We start from the raw sequence: 24385 nt of genomic DNA, 5'->3' as shown, positions 1-24385 counted from the left end.
CACAAAGGGTATACTTAAAACAGTACCAAATGCTTAGATATATACACTAAATGTTACATTATAAAATGTTTATACAATTTTAAAAACTTTTCTATTAAATAAAATATATGAGCATTTATTGGTTAATTATTTGATCACCATGAAGTAAAATAAATCATGTTAGACCATAATTTATCTATTTTATTTTGTATTGTGGTGTAATATATAAACAAATACCATACTTTATTGTGTTGATTTGTTAAATAACTTAAAATACATTTAAGACTACCTTGTGAACAATCACAATATTTCTGCTCTAAGCTTCAGATAAGGCATAATTGAAATAAGGTCATTGAGACCAGGTGCTTTGTTTGAAACTAGTAAAATTTGCCAGCGTGTCTCTCTATGTGCCAATATAGCCTGCCAATTTCCCCCCCTACAGCCTTTTTCCACAGATTCCAAAACATAAAACATGAAAAAGGCAGACTGACACACTAAAGTATGCTTATAGAGTGCATTAGTGTTTATCTGCCTCTGGATATCATATTGATGTTCATATATACGTCTCTTGAGCTGTCTTTCGGTCTTGCCGACATAGAATGCCGGACAAGACCTGCAGACAGCCAAATAGACGAGTCCTGCCGAGTTGCAATTGTAATACTTTTGTGAATAGATCTTTCTATCCCTACTTTCCAAGTAAAGATGTTCCTGATTGATGACATACTTGCACTGTTTGCAGTGCCCACAACGAAAAGTACCTTTTCTCATAGGATTATGATTACTTGAATATGAATTTTGTTCCAAAAGATTTTTTATATTGCGTCCTCTTTTGTAAACTGTATTACAAGTCATATCCTTAAGGTTTTTCAAGTCAGTAAGGTCCTGAAAACTCTCCATTTCTTTCTCAATGATGTACCTAATATGCCCAGCATCTTGACTAAAGGCAGTAACAAAAGTCAAAGGAGATTTAGAAGGGTAAGTAGTAGGTGACATATTTTGTACAGATGTATCAACCGTCCCCTTTCCTAAGATAGGAAAAAATCTAGATCTTCTAGCCAGGCTGACCTCTTCTCTGACTGATTTTATTAGCGATAAAGGGTATCCTCTTTCCAAAAACATCGAACTCAGTTTTTCACATTCAATGTTAAAAATTTTTTCTTCCGAGGTCATACGTGATACCCTAACAAACTGTCCCTTGACTATAGACTTTTTTTGAAACTTTGGGTGGGAACTAGAATAGTGAAGATAACTATTTGCAAAAGATGGTTTTCTGTATACCTTAGATCCAAAATTGTTGCCATGTTTGTATACAGTTACATCCAAATAATTTACTTCTTGTTGTGAGATTTGATACGTGAATTTTAAGAATTCAGTAGTAGAATGAAGATAGTGAACAAATTCTTCTACAATTTCCCTTGGTCCAGTCCAAAAAATGCAAATATCATCAAGAAATCGGGTGTAGTGAATCCAATACTTTGAATATTCACAATCTAAAACAAATTTACTTTCCCATACAGAAAGGACCATATCTGCATAGGTCGGGGCACAATTTGCTCCCATAGAGACACCCGAGGTTTGTTGGAAGTATTCGCCATCAAAATATACGTAGTTATACTTCAGTACCATCTCCAATAGATGCATAACCATCACTACATCATTGTTGGTGACACCTACACATGTCCAAAGGACCTCTTCAATCCAAGCCAAGCCTATACTGGAAGGGATGACGGAGAAAAGGTCCACCACATCTATGGTGACAAACAGTAAATCTGATCTAAACAAGTCATCAGTGACCCCTCGTAGGAATTCCCATGAATCCTTCAAAAGATGTTGTTTCTTGCCCCATAGCTGTTTTAGTTTCCAGTCAAGAAATTTTGAAAGATTATGGGTCTTAGACCCTTGCGCAGCTACGATGGGTCTAAGTGGGGGGTCCAAAACACTTTTGTGGGTTTTTGGCACTCCAAAAATGGTAGGAACTTTGGGATGTAGATTACTAAGAAAATTGAAAAGATCCTGCTCAATAACCTCTTGATCAAGTAGGTCCTTGATAGCCATGTCAATCAATTTATATGACATGTGTACTTCGTTCAGGGAGACAATGGTGTACTTAGTAGTATCATTCAATAGTGTGTTCATTTTTGCCTCATACATAATTTTATCCATGACCACTGTACCTCCCCCCTTGTCCGGTTGCATAATCCGCACAGAATTATCAGCACATAGATCATTAAGAAGGGCATTTTCTGCCTGTGTAAGGTTAAATTCCTTATTAGACCTGCCCACTTGGCTGCGTATGGTTTGAATAATCCTATTCTCCAGATTACTTATTTGAGGATGCAACGGGGGGTTGAAGGTACTAGATTTTTTTAACATCAAACAGGGGGCCATACTGTCGGATCCCAGAATATGCTGGAGGTTAAGTTTGCGCATGAAAAGTTTAACATCTAAAATAGTGTTAGTGATGTTATAACTACGACTTGGTACAAACTTAAAACCTTTCATCAATAAAGAAAACCAAAGTTCGTTAATAACTACATGACTGTAGTTATAAATATGGTATCCCTTGAAAGTGTGTTTAGAAAAATTACCAAGTTCACTAATCTCAATGTTCTTATCCTTTACCATTCCTGATTCTGTTCTCTTCCCCACCCCCTGTTTAATCTCTCGCCATGGTGGGGAGAGCGTGGTGCTGGGTAATGCTGTTGATCCTGTTGTTTGTGATTCTGCTGGCGAAGACGTTCTGACCTCCTGGGTAAAAAACCAGGGTCAGAATTTGTCTCTTCATCAAAAGGCTGTAAAAATGGAGGGGATGAAAATTCCTGTCTAGGAGGCTGTATATGGCGTGTATTAGTTGTATCCCTATACACTGGCTGGTGTGTAACTCCACCCCTAGAATTTGGTGGATAGGGATATTGCCTACCTTGCTGATATTCCACAATATCTCTATTAAGCTTCCTGTATTTTCGATTAAGCACAATTTTACACTGTTGGTCTACCTGAGCTCTAAGAGCATAATATTTACATTTTTCAGTCTCAATGGTAAATTTTAAATCTGTAGTGATATTTTCATTGAGTTTAAAAATCTCAGTTTGTAATACATTAATGTCAGCTTCGTTTCTTTTTATGATAGCTTTGACAATACCAAAACCACAATCATCAAAAACCTTGATAAGTTCGGTATGAAAATCACTCCCAAACACAACATTGTTTGGATATTTGTGCACACGCAAACCCTTAGGTACTATCTGTTTAAGTAAACATTCATTCAGATATAAATTATCGAGCTGCAATGTCTTGTACCTGTATAATTTATTCTCAAGGTTCCACATGTTGTCTGCAAAAGACATACCAGAATCTGTTCTATTTTCAAGGTTTTCGTGGTTGGGATGAAATTCAAATACGGGCTGATGTTTAACCCACTCGGAAAAGGTAGAAGAAGGTGGAACAACCGGTTCCGTAAAAGAATGTCCAATGCTACCCGCTGCACCATCGTCAGTTTGTCGAAATGCTGCAGGAGTTCTAAGAAAGTTGCTAATGTCCACATTGTCATTGGCTTCCAAACAGCTGGACTGTGATTTAACAGGACCCGAAGATCCCAAACCCGCCGACCGCGGTTGAAACACTTTTAAAAGTTCACGTTGTTCCAAAAGAACAGACTGAAGACCTTGACTAAGCGGCGTGAGGAGCTGGATGAGCGCAGTAAGTTGGCCCGTAAGTTGGCGTGTGTCGGCGGATGCCGATACACCTTCCTCCATTCTGGTGCCGGAAGCACCAGCTGTAACAGTCCCCAAACTTGTTTCCAAAGACATCCAAAACCCAAAATGGACAGCAAACAAACAAACCACTGTAGCGAAGTAAAACAAGTGGGAAGGAACCACAAGAGGTACGCCAAAATACTATAAGGCACAACGATAATCCAAAACCAATGGAAAGCACAAAGGACTGTTTATTTAACGTCTCACAAATAAAATCACGTTTTCGTTGCCCATGCAACTTCTTCAGAATACAATCACAAAAGCAATACATTTTGCAATTGTTTTCTTTTACTTATTTGTTAACAGGTAAAGCCATTAGATCATGTAGGACAGGAGATATATTTGTCGTGTGCACCACTATCCCACATTGGAAGACATCAGACATCTATGCCTAATGAAAACTGAATATAATGAAGCATACCAGATTGTGAAAATGAAGGGCAGAAGAAACCCAGGGCTTTGTACTCAAGTAGGAGGCCATATGTCAGTGTTGTTAAGGGAGCATATGGTAAAGGAGGATTTAACACGATAGAGAGATTTAGGTAGGAAAAGGCGGATGTTTGTCCCTTTTGGGTTAAGAATGGGTTGGTTGTCAGTAAGCCAAGTTTCAGTGAGATTGAAGGAGGTTTCAGTTAGGGTGAGCAGGTCTGAGGGGGTTGTCAGCAATGGTAATAATTTTTGGATAATTTGGGTCAGCAAAATGTGCTTCACCCATTTTACTGTTGTACAGAATGCCAGTATCTGTTTTTCCCCCTAGACTGCCATCATGCTGTGTGCAGCACGATACACTTTGGCCCACATCTATGCTGGTTATCATAAACATAGTTTTTAATTGGGCATTGCATGACACATTCTTGCTCAAATTTTCAAATATTCTTCAGCAAAAAATTTATTTCTTTCACCATCATTTAAGTTTGCCACTCTGAACTGTTATAGCATGCTTCTCCTAATTAGCTGACAATTTAATTGAATTCAGTTTGCAGACTCTCTAGATGAGCTGCAACTTTGGGGCTATAATAGCGCAGTAAAAAATATAACAATATCCAGCAAATACTGCATACAGAAAGTATTGCATGCAACAATAGTTAAGCCTTTTTACATTTTGTAAGGAGATAAAATGGCTCATCATCTGTACAGTTCAATTAAACATTCCACTTTCTTCCAATATATTACGCTACCAGCATATTACTATGTAATATTAAGATATCAGCTAAGACAACTTCAATAAAGCAATACATTCCGGATAACACAGAAATAAACAATTTGGTGTATTTGTGGTGAAGGTATTACATAGATATGTATTTGTTAGTCATATGGTGTTTATACAGTTGACAATGATCTGTGAGGGGTGGCATTGCACCCAATTTAAGACCAGACAAAAGTACATAAAATATGAGGCTTACTGGAAATTATGAAATGGTTTTCTCTCAAATAACCATTAGTCAAATAAAGATATCTGCTATGATCCACATGGGTGATGCCCTACACTAACTGCCAAGATTACCACCACAGAGGAAGGTATGCATTGACTTCACACAGACAACAAAATAAGGACACTGGATTGATTTTATTGTGCATAAAAAGCCTGCTGGATTGCCAAAAACTTAAACATGATGATAACAGTGGCATATTTTGCCAGGAAAGCAATTGCATTGCTAATTTGCCCACACTAGTTTATAGCTAATGAAAATGAAACATGACTAGAGTAGAAATGAAGACACTATCTTTATAGTAATGAAAGTAAACTAGAAGGAGTGGGGTTAAAACTCAGATAAGAGCAAAATAGTGGCACAGTGGGTAGCATTGTCACCTCACAGCAAGAGGCTGTGTGTTCAGTGTGGCTCTCAGCTGGGCTGACCTCTTTGCAGAGTCTGCATGTCTGCCTTATAGTTGTTCGGGTAGCTCTGTTCCTCTGTAAGATCCATGATTAGAATTTTTCAGTAAAAACTGACAAGACTGTACTGTACATAACTTAAAATCAAACTGGATGCATAAATATTCTACACAGCTTGGTCCTAGTTGTTTACATTATTTCTTTCCCTTACCTCTTGAATTTGCTGCTTTATAATTGTCTGACTCTTTTAATGGTACTTCCTAGAGAACAAATGCTTGAACACCAAGGAATTATATGATACAGGAACAATTTAATAGTATAGAGCTACCAAGCAAGAACATTTTAAAAATCTATTTGCTGTTATTAGCTAACAAACACCCTCTGCTTTAGATCTGGCAATCATTTTCCAAATCGTTTTTACTATTTTAAGCCTCAGTACTACAGTCTATAACATTCAAAAAAGGCTGTCCAACTTATTTAGACAACCTTAGCTGTGATCCATAAAATTAACTCACCTGTTGTCGTTGATTCCAACAGTGGATATTCAAGCAGCAATAAATCCAGTCCACCAGACCACCACAGACTGACTAGTCTAATTTAATAAAATAATTTTGTTGTAACTGCCTTGTTGAGCCAAAAAATCAAAAAAAATGTTTTAAGTTTTATAAAACCTTAACTAAGTCTAAACACAACACGGAAAAAAAGATCACTGGTCCATCCAACGCCGAAAACCGACTGACTGATTCTTGCTCTTTTCCCAGCACATAAAGCCCGGGAAGAGAGCGGCAACCAATCAGTAGCATTTGCCCAGCAAGCACGTCATGACGTGCCTGCGGACATCGCAGTCCGAGCCCCTTCCATATCTATGCGGTTTGTGAGTCAACCGCATAGATTTCTGGGAAGTTCTGGGCATCAGAATGATGCCTTCTTTGCTTCTCCGGGCTGCAATGTAAACATTGCAGCAACCCAGCAAGAATTTAGAAAAAAAAAAAAACGCCGTTGCGCTTAAAGCGCGCAATGCGCATGCGCGTAATTTCGAGTTGCGGACTCGAAATTTAAGTATTTAAACTGTACAAAAACAGATTTTTTTTTTTACATAAAAAAACTAAATAAACTACTCAGCTGTCTAGCTGAGGGGGCTGCAGTCCGGCAGCCCGATGCCACGAGCCGCCCCTGTGCAGTAGAAAATTAATTCTGCTGTTGTGGAACAATGCACTTCATAAACCTGCTGACATTTCTACCACTGTGTGATGGATAGAGTTAGTATATCTGGATGCAGGAGATCATATGGGGTGCAAAAGGATGACACCCTGTGAAAGCTGAGGATTCACATGTTTTTCCTGCTTACTTTTGCAGTTGCACAGCTTCACAATTTCTTCATTACTCTTGATGTGCCTGGTGTTTATATTTTTTTAAATTTTCATCTGTAATGACTTATTTCTTTTGTGGTTTTGTGAATTTGGTGGCTTCAAAATTTTTTTTTAGCTTGGTTATACTATTTTCACTATACGAAGGTCAGATTTAATTTCTAGAGAGATGTTTCAAATGAGAGTAGTTGTCTGGGGAGGGGTAGCTACTTATTTGCAATATATACAGTGTGTATAGTTTTGTTACACACTCCCTCTCTCTCTCTCCCTCTTTGTTGCACTTATTTTACTAGGCCTGAGAAAAATTGCATGAAAAATATAATTATGTCATCCTTGTATCATGGAACATACATGGTCTTAAAGCAAAATGTTTGCACTACATAAGTATTACAACTTTTGATTTATATGCACTGTCATACTAGAAATAGTACTAATTAATATTCTTATACCTGTGAGTACTATGTGCCATTTATACTACTTTCTAATATTTTTATCTTCATACAGCATCCAAGCAGCTGTTGAAATTATATTATGTGCTGCACAACTTGCAGCAGGCATTCTTATTCGGGAATTAGGGAAGGCTAAACTGCATGCAGAGATTGACATCTACCTAAGACATGCCTTTCTCAACTACAGTTTTAAACTTTATTTACATTACTTAACATGAAGCACCTTTCTCAAAATTAAAATCTAAGAACAGAAAAAGAAATAAAAGCAAAACACAAAATAATAAATCTCATTAACTGAAAAATCACATGTATTCGAGTTCTTTCACTGAAGCTCTTCATCTGGCATTTCCTGGTTAGGGGTCACCACAGCAGATCACCTGTCCGCTCATGACTGGTAGTGGAGTTTTATAATGTCGAGTTGCCAACCCAGCGCCCAATCTTCCACAGAAGGCACACACACACACACACACACACGCACTCACACCTAGGGCCAATTTAGAGTATCCAATCCACCTACAGCATGTCTTTGGGATGAAACCAGAGCACCTGGAGGAAACCCACACAACCACAGGGAGGACATGCAGACTCCGCACAGAAGGCACCCCAGCCAAGGATGGAACCAGAGAACTTCTTACTGTGAGGCGGCAACGCTAACCACTGCACCACCGTGGCCGCCAGTTCTTTCACTGAATCTGAAAGGGAATAATGCATGTTATGAGCAACAGAAGTGACAGGAGACATATGGAAGTTAGGAGAAACTCTGATAATCACATTGTCAGCAGTAGGCAGCTTGCAACCATTTATTGAGTTATTTGCTTGTTTCTTTGCTTCCTTATTCATTTGTTTTACTATGTATTTATTTGTTTGTTATGTGGACTGATTATTGGAAGTTTTTAGTACTTCTCTCTGTCTCTCCTGGACAAGTGTGTTTATCAGTATACATTATGCAGTGCAACTGAGGTCAGACATAAAAATAACCACATAAAGCTTTTCGTTTTCTGTGTTAATTCTGGTGACAGTCAAATTCTCACAGAATGAACACTGTTTGTGAAAAACATGTAATTGTGCTGACTAGTTTGTTAATAACACATTTGTAAACCATATGATAAATATAGAAATAGTTGAATATCCCTGAGAACAAAGAAAAATAACTGCACAACAACCCCCCTCCCATCCACCACGGATCAAATATTTAGTATGAAAGCAGTCAATTTGGCTGTTTGGATAGGAACATTTTTATATCTGCTGTATGGTACTAATTTCCTTTCCTGTAACTTAGATAAGAACTTTGGTTTGGAAGTGGCAGTAAGATCTGTGTTAGTGAGTAACTTATCCTGTATATCTGAAAAGTTTTCTTATCAAATATTTTTTAAATCTAGTGCACAGTTCCATAGAGATCGACGAATATTCCTGCGGTCAGCTGTCAAAGATCTAGCAACGGTTTTAACAGATCAACCTGGTCTTCTGGGACCCAAGGTAAGGAACCAGTACATTAATAAATCACCTACATATCTGTCATGGTAAGACAAGGGAGCAACAAAAGTTAGTAGGAAAGGAATAGTAACCTACTCCTATACTTATTCTCAGTGCTCATAATTATAGTAATTAATATATATTATTTTCTGATATGTAGCATACAGATAAATAGGAATACAAACACTGACACTTGCACACGTGTGTACACACGCACACACAAACACACACACACACACACACACACACACACACACACACACACACACACACACACACACACACATACATACACACACACACACACACACACACACACACACGCACACACGCACACACGCACACACATGCGCACGCACGCGCACGCACATCGCTGCAGCGCCTACGCACACACACACTTTTCCAAATGGAAAATCAGCAGGAAAATACTCTCCTTGAATGAATTTTCTGTGTGTGTGTGTGTGTGTGTGTGTGTGTGTGTGTGTGTGTGTGTGATTGTGTCTATATATCTATTTATACATATCTATTTATCTATATAAATATATATATAGAGAGAGAGACACACACACACATACATTTAATATTCATTCTCTTGTAATTCTTTCCTGTTATTTTTTCATACATTTCAGCTATCCCAGTGCCTCCATCCATTATTGGGTCTATCAGCTCTCCCTTGAATCCTGGACTTTCCCCAACAGAGGGCTGTGGCCTGGAACTTTAGGGCATCCTAGGGAGCATACTGATAACTGCTTCTGCCAAGGCATTTTATTTTATTTATTGATCCACCCTCATTTCCCCGCTCCTCCCTGCATTCATATTTTCTATATGAGTGCTACTATATTCTGGATCACAACACCCCAGAGGGAGCATATAGGCCAATGTGAATGCCCCCCTCCCCAGGATAAACACATACATCCTTCCTTCCTATCACTTCAGACACCTGAGCTACTAACCCAGATCTGGTTGCCTAGGCCATAGTTAAGTCTTCCTCCTTCTAGGGCATGGTGCTAATTCTCGTGTCTTTTTTTGGTCATAATTCACCTGTGATATTGTGTGTTTATCGTGCATGTTGTGTTGAAAATAGCTGATAATTTTGACACTAGAGAATGAAAAGACACTTCTTGCAAACAAGAATTTTGAGGCAGGAGGATAAAATATGACTTTTACAATCCAAAAATATCTTATCAAAGACGCTTGGCACTTTGACTTGTCAGCAGACCCAATAAAGCATTTGATACATAATATACTTATTTTAGAGCAAATAAGTCTCTACCTTTCATATATTGTAAATTACTCAGTAATATTTACATTTTGATTAAAAACAGAATTTATTAACTTATTTTCTCTAGTAGTTGTAGGACAGAACACTAAATGTCTTAAAGAGGAATTTGACTTAATAAATTAGAATGCCTCCATGTGCAAAAGACATTTTTTCCTGAGTTTTCTTTTCTTTCTTTTTTTTTTTGAGATAAATATAGCTTTTATACTAAGGATAAAACATGTGTCCCTTGATTGTTAGGCACAGCACAATGCCTTCTGGATGCCTGCAGGTCTGTTTCATTAAAATACAAAGCACATATGCTTTTCCAGCAGATACTTACTTAGTATTCAAGACCAGTGAAATTAAACCCATTAAGATCAGACTTCAGCAGGCAAACTAATGCCTTTGTAAAGAATTTTAGAAATGTTATGCATACGATCAATATTTACCAAGTCTCAGAAAATGTCTGGTTGTAACCTGGAGATGTGCTGCTAATACATGTTACAAGTCCCCATGCCCTCACTGTATTCCTGTTCCTGCTTTTGTCACTAAAATTTAACACTTCAGTGATAAATCTGTCAAGCATGTGAGTAAGACCAGCAATCTAGCAACTTGTTTAATTTTAATGGTGTTGGATATTAGCTTGTTCCACAACTGTAACACGTTTTCTTCACTACAGTACTTAACTCCATGTCTATTGAATTTAACTCCTGTTAGCTTTCATTTCTCATTTTATGACTTAAAAAGCTAAATTCTAGCTTAAAAGTTCATTGCAGTTTACCTTGCATTATTTGTAAGAAGCTGAAAATCCCCTGGTGTCTTCAGGCTCACTGTGCGTTGTACTTGATGAGCATTACCTGCTGAAAGTCCTCATAAGAAAGTACAGTTTTGTGACTAGTCACCATAACAGCAGATTCATGGCTGCATTTCTGTTTATGTAGTGATACCTTCTTGTTATTACACCTCATCAGTGGGCTGTCAGTTGCCATCAGATTTTTAACCCTGTGGTAAATGTTATTCCTCCCACCAGTTTCCAGTGAGCTAGCCAATTTACCAATTACATCTCTTTTTGCAGTGGCTGGCAACCAGTCTATAAAGGGAACCACTTGCCTAAAATGTCAGACACAATGCCCCATGTAGCAGTCACGTATGCCTAAGATAAATGTATAAACGTATACCCAAGATAAACGTATAAACGTATGCGTAAGATAATTCATCTTTCGTCCCTGTATCTCAGTAGAGCATATACATGTAGGTCAGCCCTGATTGCCCACCTTCAACACATGCTTGCAATACACATGATGCACTTTAAAGATATACTGCAATATTCTGTAGATAGACTGTACCAGACAATGATAATATGCCTTCTTATTCAGTGCAGACAATGCATAACATATAGGTCCTACCTGCATGCAAAGAACTTTGATTTATGAATGCCAAACTGACCCAAGGGCCTACTTTATCTCACAGTCTTCAGAGAATGCAGAAACCAGGCAGGTCTGTATCATCTCCTAAAACCATGGTGACACTCCATCAGTTACTACCACCTACTGGATACAGTACAGCACTGCACCAGTAGAATACAACATAATACTTCTAGTTTAAAACAGATTACTAGCCAGATAATATCTGTTTAGCACTAGCCACACAGTTCCACAGCAAGATAATGAAGGGAAAGAATTATCACTACAAAGACAGAATACACATTATGTATATAAAGTTATGTTAAGTATTCACAAGACTGACGTCTAGATAGAATAACAACCAGTCACTCCACAGTCCCAGAAGGACTGCCATAATTTATTTATTCATATTAGTTTTGCAGGATAGTGCACTGATCTCAGTGGAACAATTACAGGCATAGCTGGGATGAAAAAACTCACATAAATGAGAAAATTATGTACATCAATATCTTTATCTACATATACATACATATACATGTCCATATTTGTATATATCTAGTGAACAGCATATTCCATAACAGAAGAGATACAAATGGGGAGAAGAAAGAGATGAATATAAGGGGAGAATGCAGATGGAAATGGTAGAATGTAGGGGAAGTGTGAGAGATGAGAAAAGATGATGGAAGGAAGGATGAAGGCATGAGGGGTGTGAAAAATCGGGAGTAGGGGGTTGAATAGATAGGAAAGGAGAGATAAAACTGGAATAAATGAGCAAGAGCAAGACGGAAGGTTTATGTAATGTGTCCTGAGTGGGGGATCTGGTCCATGCTTGGGTGAAGAGGTGTTGCTTGAGTTGTTGACTGAAGTCTTGAGTATTTTTGAAGGAGGAAGGGATTCACATTTACCATAGCTTCAGTGCAAAGATGGAGAATACATGATCAGCAAAATTGAGTTTTTTGGGGGGTTTGCAGGTTGGGTTGAGATTGTGAGAGGTTCCTAAGGTTATATGTAGGGGATGTAATGTTTATATGTGAGAGGGGAAGATGTCTTTGGATGGAGGACCTTGTGAAATAATGTAGCATGCAAATGCATTGGGCGACATTCGGCTTAAGAGAGAGTAGGGCAATGATGTATTTTTGGGGAAGAAGGGAGTTGGCTAGGTTGTAGTATTTTTCTTTGAAGCAACAGCTATTATGAGAAGCGCATATGCAAGTTGAGATAAAAGTATTCCTTTACCTATGACAGCTTTGGGTGCTTTTGAGACATATTGTAGTATTTTGTTTACTCTGAATAGTATTGTGTTTATCTTTCTCTGAGTGCTTTGAATGTGTAGTTGAAAGTTATCAGACCGGTCCAGCCATATTCAGAGGTTTTCAAGGATGTAGTAGTTTATACAGTGCTTTTGTTAACACCTTTAATTTAAAAGAAACAGGGTGCTCTAGCTATTTTTTCATTGGCTCCGAAAAGCATTTTTTTAAATTTTTGATGGATTGAGAAGTAGCTTTTGGAATATTAACCAGTAGTTGAGTGTTTGGAATTGAGTTTGAATAACTGAAGCTGACTATGTCATCTGCATTATAGAATTAAAGGTATCTTGGAGTGGTCACAAGGGAATTTGTGGATAACTATTTGAAAGAGCAGGGTACCTAATGTGGATACATGGAAGACTCCTTCCATTAATGGGGCTGGCTCTGAGGTAGAGATCCCCAATTTTACCTTGAAAGATCTATTGGTAAGGAAGTCTACAAAGTAACCTTTCGCATCATTACTAAAGCCTGTTTCTGTATTTGTCAGAGAGTTGCTTGTGATCTATTAAATCAAAGGATTTTGTGTAGTCTACAAAAACTACTTCTGTATGAACCTCGCTCAAGCACATGAATGATAATTCAACTTGTAGTGCTTGATGAAGCTGTATAAAGAAAATAAGGATGCAGAAGGTTATACTAAGAAGATAAAGACCCTTACTTACCTGTGTTTCTGATTGATGTTTAAAGAAGACAACCAAAGTTGCCACCCCCTTTCCAAATGAGTTCTGAGAAAACATTCAGTGGATTCATTAACAGACTTAAAATCAGTGGCATTAATCAACCATTTGGAAATGGCCTATTTGTCCAAAGGAGCCACTAATGTGAGACTGGAGGATCACCTGTGGCAAGATATTGTTGCAGTATGTATGTCCACATGGTCATGCCGTGAAGTACAAGCTGAGCAACAGTAGCTTTTCTGAATGGCTTGTTTTGCTTACTGCTCATTTGCCTTTGAATGCTTAATTTACTGTTTCTTTCTTGTCAAATATGTGAAGGAGGAAAGCTACTAAACCTTACAACTCCACTAAATAAGCAGGCAAAAACTATGACTCCTATTAATTCTGCCCCTCTGATCTGACCTGTGCGTCCTTGAGCCACTAGGCTGATCTGACTCAGTAGCTTTGAGCTCCTTTAAGAACTGTTCTTCCCATAATGCAGTAGTTCATCTACTTAACTCTGATCTCATTTGCTGCCACAGCAATAAAACATGGGTCTCTACTCCTCAGCTAAGTACTCCACCTTGTTATCTGTTTTGATGTCTATTTATTATTATTTATCTGTACACATACCTTCTCTTGTTATGGTGATAATGTAGATTGCGTGTTTTATACCTTAGCCCCTTTCCTCATGGCATTTTCCCACTGTTGACTCCTAGGAGATTTACCTTTTGTTAAATATTTTGACAGTGTAAATAGTTTAGATAGTTTAAATAGTTAAACAGTTTTAAAATAGTATGGCTAGCTTAAATAATTTAGATACTTGTTAGTTAAATTGTTAAACTAGTTACAGAAAGTGTTAAGTATTGAAAGCTAGCAAAAAATTGATAAAAACACTGCACCACGGACTCAAAGCTAAAAAGTGAAGACTCAAACTCCACCGGCAGCAATGAATATCTGGGTCTATATTATAAGCACGAAAAGACTAAACTGTGAATGCTCACATGAGCGAAAATGCTGGGAATCGAAGTTGCTATTGTGGGGGGCTGCACCCCCCCCCACACACACACCCTCTGCTAACTATATATTCTAACTCTGAGGTTGCACTACAGTGAGGAAAGGGCAAATATCCACATTTATATCACATTATCGAAAGATGAAAATAGCGAACGCTATTTCATCGGCCCCAAAACATCTAAACATGAAAATACTGAACATTCAGAACAGCAAATTTTTTGCCATGGAAAAAATTCGCTGCTCCGAAACACATACACACAACACAAGCACATAAAACAAACAGCAACCACACACATACACTCAAATTCCTACATTTAACGCTACACTAAACTAAACATCCACCACTATCTACCCACTTACCTTAACCCAAACCCTAACCCTAAGGTCCGTCACTATCACACACTCACCTAACCTGCACCCTAACCCTAACCTCACTTAAACTGCCCCAACCCTAAAGTCTGTCACTATCGCACACACGCCTAACCTGCACCCTAACCCTAATTCACTTAACCCACCCCTAACCCTAACGTACAAACAATCGCACACTTACCTGAACCCAACCCGTAACTTTCCACCACAGCACTAAGAATAGTGAAGCCACAGAAACGGCCAACCAAATTCTTTCCCGAGGAAAGAATTAGCTGTTCTGCAGCTTCACTATTCTTAGCGTTCGCTGAATAGTGTTCAATATCAGAACATTCAAAGTTTTAATACTTGGATGTTCTGATATAGACCTAAATATCCCACTCCTCACTGTAACATGACCCCACAATCACAGTTTTGATTCCGGCATTTTTGCTCATGTAAGTGTTCGCGGTTTAGTCTTTTCGTGCTTATAATATAGACCCAAATATCTACAGAAAAAAAGATTAATTTTTAAGTGTTTTCATTCTTTAATTTCTTTAGAACTTCATCAGAAACAAAATCTAAACTTTAAAGACTCTAAAAGCTCATTTGTTTGAGTCTTCAGTTTGAAGTATTGAAAGCTGTTACTGTTTTTCATTAAAAAAATTGCATTTCACTGCAGGTTTTGTACTGTATTGTAAAAATGTTTTGGTTATGGATAAAGAAAATTAAAGCAGCTTTAAGAAGTGCTCATACTGTGAACAGAAAATCCCCACTCAAGATGCACATATGACCTTTGTGTGGGTGTGATTGGGGCTACTACACTTATCTGTGGACTGCAAAATTTGTGCGCATTTTGGGCCTGGAACACTGACCAATAAGAGAAACAAGTTAATGTTGAAAGGACTGTTGCCACTAGATAAAAAGTCAGTAAAGAAATAAGAAGTCCACAGAGAAAAATACAAAACATAAGAAGTCAGTAACCAGAAAGGGATTATCTGATTCTTTGGGTCCACTTTTGATGCTGAAATCCCAGAGGTTCAACATACCCATAGCACTTACTCCTACCTATACCACACCTCCCAATCAAGAGCCATTAGATCCAATTTTATTGCAAGATTCATGAAGAAACAAGGGTTTTCAGACAGGCCAGAACAGTGTCCTTAATCCTGACTTGTCAGCACAGTCTGTTAATCATTCCATCTTCTTTGGCTTTGGAGATAGTTGTATCTGCTCAGATATCCCCTATATTAGTTCTTTCACTAGTCCACCTACTGACTCTGGTGATTTTGGAGTTGACCCTCCCTCTGTGATGTATTGCCTTGGTGCCAGCACTCTCTTTGGTACTGACACTAGGGTTATGAGTCAGACGTATTTGACCCCAGTCATATTGGAGCTAATGCTGTCTCAAAGTTAAGGATTTCAGCTCAGGGCTTAGGCACCATCCTCAGGACTGTTATGTACAGCTCCACTAATGGCTTTAGAGACCACCACATATATGTCATTGATTTGGATCTCCTCCACAAGGTTCTGTATCTTCTTGGTTTCTTGGGTTCCATTCCCGGCTCTTGTCATTTCTCTGAAGGGGTGAAATGCTCCAGTGGCTGGCAAGGTGTCCTTGGATCTGTTGGCAGTATGATTGGTCTTCCAGATGTTAGGGAGGATTATTTTATCTCCAAAGTCAGTAAAAGATCAGGACTCTTTGACATTGATGTTGACTCCACTCCATAATTTCTGCTCCATAATGCCTTCTTCCCATCCAATATCTTTGGGTCAAAGTTGATCCATGAGTTTCAAACTGAAAAGCTGAAAAGCAGGCTGAGTCCTCTGAAGACACAGGTAACACCTACTCTGATGAACCCCAAAAAAATGATGTGTAAGAGGAAGCACGTTGACTATTAGTCAGAGTCTCTGACATTAGATACTGACCTAGAGGACAGAGGGGGTTCCCCCAATCTCCTTACAAAGATTCCTCATTTTACAAGATTTTACAAGACACCATAGAACAAGGACTACTTAATTCCTAAGCCAGCTCCATAGTCTCAAAATAACTTTCTACCCTGACAGTATTCAATCTATTACTGCTATCTACTACTGCCATGATTTTAGTTCTTTGTCTTGTTTCATGAGACACAAAAGGAAACAACTCAATTGCTTGTACTGCAATATCAACGGTTACCTAATGTTTAAATATATTTCTGATTCATATTAATAAACTTTATATTGTATATTAATGTTCTTAATTCTTTTTTCATTGGTCTATATTCGTTAAAACCTTTACCTTTTGCTTACTGTTTTGCTACTTATATACATTTTTACTTTTATTGTCAATTATGGAGCTTTTCTCCCTGGGCCACCACTGAAAATGGGTCCCCAACCCCGTGGACTTTCCCGGTCAACAAATGTCAATAAATAAATAAATTAATTACAACTTATGCAGCAGAGGGGATCATTGTCCGTCAACCCTTCTATTCTCTCTCTCTCTCAAAACAAGTCAGTACTTTCTGAAACTTACAGCTCAGCTCCCTCTACTTCTCGGGTTATGTCTTTGGCTGATACATTGGTTGACATAGCAGTTAGGAGGTCATGGCAGGAATGTTATACCTGTAAAGCAGTCTCTCAAAAACCTGATAAAATACTTTGGTTCTCCCCAAAGACAAGCAGCACTGGGCAAAGTTCCTCATGACTCAATCTTTGTGGCATCAGCTACCAAGAATGAGGTGCCTGACACTCAGCCTCTGTCCATCAACCCAACTATGAGTCTAGGGTGATGGATTAACTGGGGATGTAGCCGTATGCTTCAGGCACTTACAGGCTGAGTTCTTAACTACATGCACATATGACCTGATTTTGAAAAGACTTGACTCGAAAAGAGTTCACTGTTGCAAAAAGTCCCATGACATTGAGGTCAACTGGAGACAACCTTGCTGACCATGACCAGCATCAGTAAGCTCTTCATGCTCCTCATGCATAATGTAGTGGATGGGCTAGCTATGGGCAGCCAGATCTGGCAGTGCAATGAGATGCCATGCATGGCTGCACCTTTGTGACTTTGTAGACCAACTTCAAAGCATTCTTCACCAGTGCCCCCTTTGACAGGTCTTCTTTATTCTGCCTTTTGGTGAAAGAAATCTGCAGAACTACAAACAGAATGGAAATACTCTCTCTGCCATCAGAATTAAGTTTGAGTTTCCCCAGTGATTGTATAGCATGAACCTAAATGGGCCTTATTCAATCTGGTTTAGGAAGTCTAGACATCAACAGCTCAGTTCATCTTCTGACAGAGGCAGTTGTGGCTAGGTAGCCCCTTCAACAGATGTAGGATTAGTCCAGGAATATCATGGGTCATTTTTCTGACAGGTGACAACAGCACTTCTAAAGTTCTGCCCAACTGCTCCTTTCTGGAGGCAGTCGGAGTTCATTTCTCCTCAACCCAGCATGGCAGGCTATCACACAGGTCAAAAGTATCAGAGATATAATATCCAGAGGCTACTTCATACCATTTCTCCTCAAACCCCTAGGACCCAAATTGCTGCTGCTAGGTGTCTCACCCAATCAGGTCAAGATGCCAGAAAAAGGGAAAGCTTCACTTCTTTCCAAAAAAAAGCCATCCAGCTCCCATCAGACCAGAGAAGGACAGGGTTTCAATCAAAGCTCTTTTTGGTTCACAAAAACAAGAAATCAGGACTGCAGGCCCGTATTGTACCTCTGCCTTCTAAACAAATGTGTCTGAAAAAACAAGTTCAGAATATTCACCGTGCAGTCAATTCTGCACTGTCAAGGCAAATGACTGGATGTGCTCATTGGATATCCAAGACACATATCATTACATCAAGGTTGCAAAAAAAAAAAACATTCTGCCATCAAACTTTTTTCCATAACTCTTGGAATTATGAGGAGAATCATTATTCTTCATCTACAATGACTCTTTTTTTTTTCTTGTTGATAAGGGCTTTCCATAATGGTGCTAACTATTTCTCTATTCATCAAGGAATCAGGCTTTACATACTTGTTGGCTTATATGTATTTAATTATTATTAATATTTATTTATTTATTTATTATTTTATTTTATTTTACATTTGTTTACCTGGAAAGTCCGACTTGATATATGTCCATTTTTAGCAGAGGCCTGGGGAGAAAAGCTCCAGTAAGCAGAATACAAATACATTAGGAACGATACAAACATCATGGGGTTTCAGTTTCAGACAATAATACAAACATAGATAAAACGTAGACAATATCAGAATCATGCTGCTTCAGATTCAGACACTAATGCATGCAGTTATGGGTTGACTCCCTTCAAGAATTCATACACCTATTAGAGTATATGATTGAGATGCTTAGGGAGAGTTTGCAGGATCAGCAGCTGTTGATTAGCTGAGGTTTAAGCAGGGACATTGCCAATGCTGTAGGAAGTGTAGTTTGAGGCTTTTTTTTAACTGGGTTAAGGAGGATTGGTGAGTAAGTTTGGCAGTTAGCATATTCCAAGTTTTGCCTACTGAGCTGACGAATCGGGAGTCCCCAGCCACATTTATGCTCTTAGTTGTTTGTAACAGCAGTTTATCAGCAGAGTGTAGTGACTTCCATTTGCTGTATGGTTTGATGATCTTATTTAGTGCTGGTGTTTTTTCGGGTTGATATAGTATTTTGTGGGTTACTATAAGTTGCTTGTATTGAAGAAGACTGGACCACTCCAGCCATCCTAGTTGAGTTAGGTTGATACAATGGTGGGTCCTAGAGGTAGCACCTGTAGCAAATCTAGCAGTATGGTTGTAACAGCTAGCAAGTTTGGTAAGGGTGGCTTGGTTCAGGTTAGTGAAGGGGGGGGGCATAAAGGAGGGCAGATAGTAGGTGGGACCGAGCGATAGCAGATCTGGAAAAAGAAGTGAGGAAGGGTTTGATCCTGTATAGGGAGCCCATTTTTTTGTTGACAGATTTGATGGTTTGATTGACATGGATATCATATTTTAGGGCGTTATCGACTGTGACATCCAGGAGTTTTGTGTGAGTGTTAGGGGATATAATTGTGCCTTTGCTGGAACTTATAGTAAAGAATGGTGAGGAGGATTTGCAGGTGGGGAAAAGATGAGCAGTTTAGTTTTGTTGGGGTTTAATAGAAGCTAACAGTTTGCAAACCATTTTTCTACATCACTGAAAGTATTCTGGGTTAGGGTCATAAGCTCAATTGAGGAGGAGGCAGTACATATTAAAGCAGAGTCATCTGCATATTGGATGCAGGTGGCCTTGAGATTGATGGTGGGCAAGTCATTGATAAAGACTGAGAAGAGTAGTGGTCCTAGTATGGAGCCTTGGGGGACTCCTAGAGTGATGGGTAGATGTGTGGATAGGATATTCTGCCATAAAATTGCTTATTGTCTATCAGACAGGTAAGATTGGAACCATTTAATAGAGCTACTATTCAGTGATAGTTCCTTCAGGGTACAGAGAAGCAGTTGGTGACTGACCATATCAAAGGCCTTAGAGAGATCTAGGAAGAGAGCTGAGGTAAGTTTGTTATTGTTTCGGTTGATGCTGAGTTAGAGAAGGATAGGAGGGCTGATGTGGTGCTGTGGTGTGGCCTAAAACCATGCTGAGAGTTGGCCAGTAGTTTATTTTGGGTGAGATAGTGCATTAAGTGGTTGTGGATGCACTTTTCCATAATTTTGGCCAGTGGTGATACTATGACTATTGGTCGGAAGTTTGAGAGGTCTATTTGAAGGGCAATGATGTGGGAAACCTTCCAGAGAGAGGGGATAGTGGCTTCAGTCAAGGTTTGGTTTATTATGATCAAGACAGGGTATGCAATAGCATCTGCCCCATTTTGTAAATATTCTGGTGGGAGGAGATCAGCTGCTAGGGTAGTGGGCTTTAGTTTGTTAATTAGAGATCGGATAGTTGATGTAAGATACAGGCTGGAAGGTGAAGGGGAGCAGGGTAGTGGTTGTGGAGGAGTTCTGAAAGAAGGTGGTGGGGGGTAGTTGGCTAGCTAGTAACTGGATGGTTTTGGTAAAAATATTGTTAATGATAGCAGTTTCCTCTGGAGTTTTAAGGTCACAAGCTGAGGGGGTGGGGGGTGGAGGTTTGGCCAGGGTGGACCAGTTTGTTTATGCCTGCCCAAAGTTTTTGAGGTTTGTTCTGGTGTTTTTGCTGAAGGTGTAGATAGAAGTTTTTTTTTTTGTCTAATAATGTAGCTTTCTTGGTATCATTCCTTAGTTGTCAGAATTTAATATGGTCAAGTGGGTCTTTGGAGGAATGCCATTTGTCTCATGCTTTATTTCTTGCTCTGATTTTGGTTTTGGTTACTTTAGAGAGACAGAGGGTGGTCTTAGTTTTGGCTCTGAGGGTGCAGATAGGAGCGTAGGAATCTAGTATGGAAAGGAATTTAGAATTAAAATAGGTTACAGCATCAGCTAGTGGTAGTTCTTTAAGTATGGCCCAATTGCATGCTCTGAGTTCATTCTGAAAGTCAGTGAGGTTAAAGTTCTTGTTGTTTCTGATAGATTTATATAGAACATGGTGGTGGTTATCTACTTTATGCTTGATGTAAGTGAGTAGGTGGTCACTTATATCATCTGGGAGGGTACCCAAGTTATACAGGTGTGGGTGATTGTTGATAAGAATCCAATCCAGGATACTGCCTCTATAGTTGGGTTTATTCATTCTGGTGGGTGAGGATACAAGTTGGGTATAACTGTGAAGGTTTATATGGGTGGTGGGAGATTCAAAGGAACAGTTGTTCCAGTCAATAGTTAATACTTATAAATGGTGAAGCTTATTTCAGTTAATGTCAGTTGTCTTCATTGGATAAGTTCAGAGGTAAGTACTAGGCTAGCTAATCTCCTGTTGTCAAGTAACAAGCCAATGAGGTGGAAAATTCCCAATAAGGTCCTGACAAAATGTAGTAGTATAAACAGCACTTTAATACAAAAACAAAAAATGGTCAAGCACTTTTGTTTGTATTAAAATGTTATTTATACTACTACATCTTGTCAGGACCTTATTGGGAATTATCCACCTCTTTGGCTTGTTACTTGGTATTTTGCTTTCGGGTATACATTGATGTTTGGTTCCTAACCTCCTGGCACATTTTAAGCCTAGCCAATTTCCCTTTTCAAAGGTTAGAATTAAACCCTGTACTTTGCGTCTGTGAGGTGAACACCTTAACAATTGTATCAACCTGTAACTCAGAGGTAGGTATTAGGCTAGCTGCCCTTGTGGGTTATTTTAAACCTAACCAATTTCCCCATAGTGAGAATCAAACAGTGTATCTCTTGCCTGTGAAATAATCACCTTAACCAACCTCCAACCAAAGTATTTATTAACAGGATTCATACCCTACATCAGATGTCTTCACTCCTTATGATCACTGCACTTGTGCCACAGGAAAAGTTAAACAATAAAAAACCAAAAAAGCCTAATAATCACCATATTAAGAAATACAAGTTAATAAGACTTTTGCAGAACTTTTATGCAGATATAATCTTCCTCTATGAATCTTGCTTAGCTTAGAAAAAATGTGCTATCTTAACTCAATGCCAATGTTTTTCTCAGGTGTGTATTAATTCTTATAATAGTAAATCAGCTGGGGTCACTGTAATACTGGTCTCAAGATTATTCTATATTTTAAATACTTTTACTGTCTTTGCAAGCAAAATTATATTAAAATTTGTTACAAAATGTGTTTTTCACTTTGTGTTTAGTGTATGCTTCCTTTACTGCATTTTATTCCTTTTTTAATGATTTGACAACTGGTATCCAAACCTTAGGCTCTTCTTGTTTTCATTTAGGAAGTGACATTCATGTTTAATAATCAGACAAGAAAAACTTTAGTGTAGCCAGATTAGCTGACTTTCTTCATTTAATGCAGTTCCATGATATCTAGTATCATAAATTTTGACTCATCTGGCTATAACCAGCTAGACTTAACATTCAAGAGATTAATCAGATTAGATTATTTTGTTTGTCCTCTTTCTCTCACTGTTATCTGACATACGCAATTTACATTTTTTTTTTGTTATTTTTAAACAGACTTTTATTGAATCATCACTTGTGACAAAGGGACTTTTACATTTATGAAAAATAAAAATCTAGTAACCAGAAGCCACAACCAGGATTCTTCTATAAAATAAAATATATTTATTTTTGACCAAACCGATTAAGCACTTTCATCGTTAACACAAACAAGACTTCATCAGAATTTTACATTAATACAAAAGTAATCAAACTGTATTAACAAATTAATATTAATAAATATTATACTTCACATTGTTACCTTTTTGACCACTCTCCTTTAGAACTCATTTTGTTATTTTCTGAGGCTAAATATCCTAATCATTCTTCCTCTTATAACCAGAAAGTACTTTCTAAATTTAAACCTGAAATAGTAGCAATCCAAGAATTTTGGCAAAAGAGTGATACTTTGAACATTGTATACACCAGCATTAGGGCTGTTTTAAGTGAAATAATTCTGGATTTTTTTCTACAACTGTCATTGCAATTAGAAATCCATAACAGATGACAACTTGATACTCTTATGGACCAGTTTTCTACAATGTAAACATGTTTAAAAGTAAACTATGAGAAATCCACTCCACTAAGACTGCAAGTTAAAAGGAATATGTATTCCTTTATTAATGAACAGTGCTATCAATATTATTTCCACACAATAAGGATACTTAGTTGAAAAGTGAAGTAACAGGAGTACTTTCTTCATAGAGTTACAGCTACTAGTAAAATGAATGTAGGAATTCAGGCTGCCAAAATACCAAAGTTCTGGTTTCTGTTCCACAAATGATTTTGAATGTTGTTTTAGGATACTTTTGTCATATCATAAGGGGCACACCACTGATCACAGTACTTCAACATTCTTGACAACATACAAATTTTTCTCCATCTCCCATAATATTTCAAAAATTGAATATTACATCAAATATTATACTAAAGACTGTCACCTTCAAATTATAGCCTGATCCTGTAATATTTCTGAAATTTGATATTATATCAGATATTATACTAAAGATGGTCAGCTCCATGTCACACTGCCATCTGATTATACAAAGAGTTCAGTTCATTACTAATTCTGCTCTGGATACAACTTTATATTCATTTAGCCACTGACTCCCTACTGGTAAAAAAGGCTTTTCTTTCTGGAAAAACTACTGACCTATAGTACTGCTAAATTTTAATGATAAGATCATAGCAAAAATAATGAATAAATAGTTGCTGCCACATATAAATTATTATGTTTACACTAGTCATTATCTATTTTTCCTTGAAGAACCATGGCAACATATTTATTACAAGCTATTTTTTCTATAATTTGACTCACCATAATAAATAAGTAATTCAAACTGATTGAACTTTATGTGCATTAGATACACAGAAACATTTTAATATTGTTAATAGATATTACTTGACCAATTAATTTCTTAATAAAATTAACACTTCAATATGTCTTATGATACACAAATGACAATAATATTTCATTGATTGGTTTTGACTCTCCTATCCAAGAGCAATTAATTCAGGTTCACCAAGG

At 37.9% G+C, this 24385-nt stretch overlaps 1 protein-coding gene across 2 annotated transcripts in view; it reads left to right on the top strand.

Annotated features, from left to right (window-relative positions):
• NCKAP1L (NCK associated protein 1 like) overlaps positions 1 to 24385 on the top strand; it is a 1498172-nt gene that overhangs the window by 485061 nt on the left and 988726 nt on the right. For both annotated transcript variants that reach the window (XM_044083976.1, XM_044083975.1), the window contains one exon: positions 8764 to 8860. In XM_044083976.1, coding sequence (XP_043939911.1) covers positions 8764 to 8860 — 97 coding nt within the window. The remainder of the gene's footprint in view (positions 1 to 8763; positions 8861 to 24385) is intronic.

Source organism: Protopterus annectens, chromosome 9.part0 (assembly GCF_019279795.1).
Source record: "Protopterus annectens isolate FY-2018-M chromosome 9.part0, PAN1.0, whole genome shotgun sequence".
Classification (NCBI taxonomy): domain Eukaryota; kingdom Metazoa; phylum Chordata; order Ceratodontiformes; family Protopteridae; genus Protopterus; species Protopterus annectens.
Note: the sequence above shows the minus strand (reverse complement) of the source record. Positions and strands in the feature narration are given on the sequence as shown.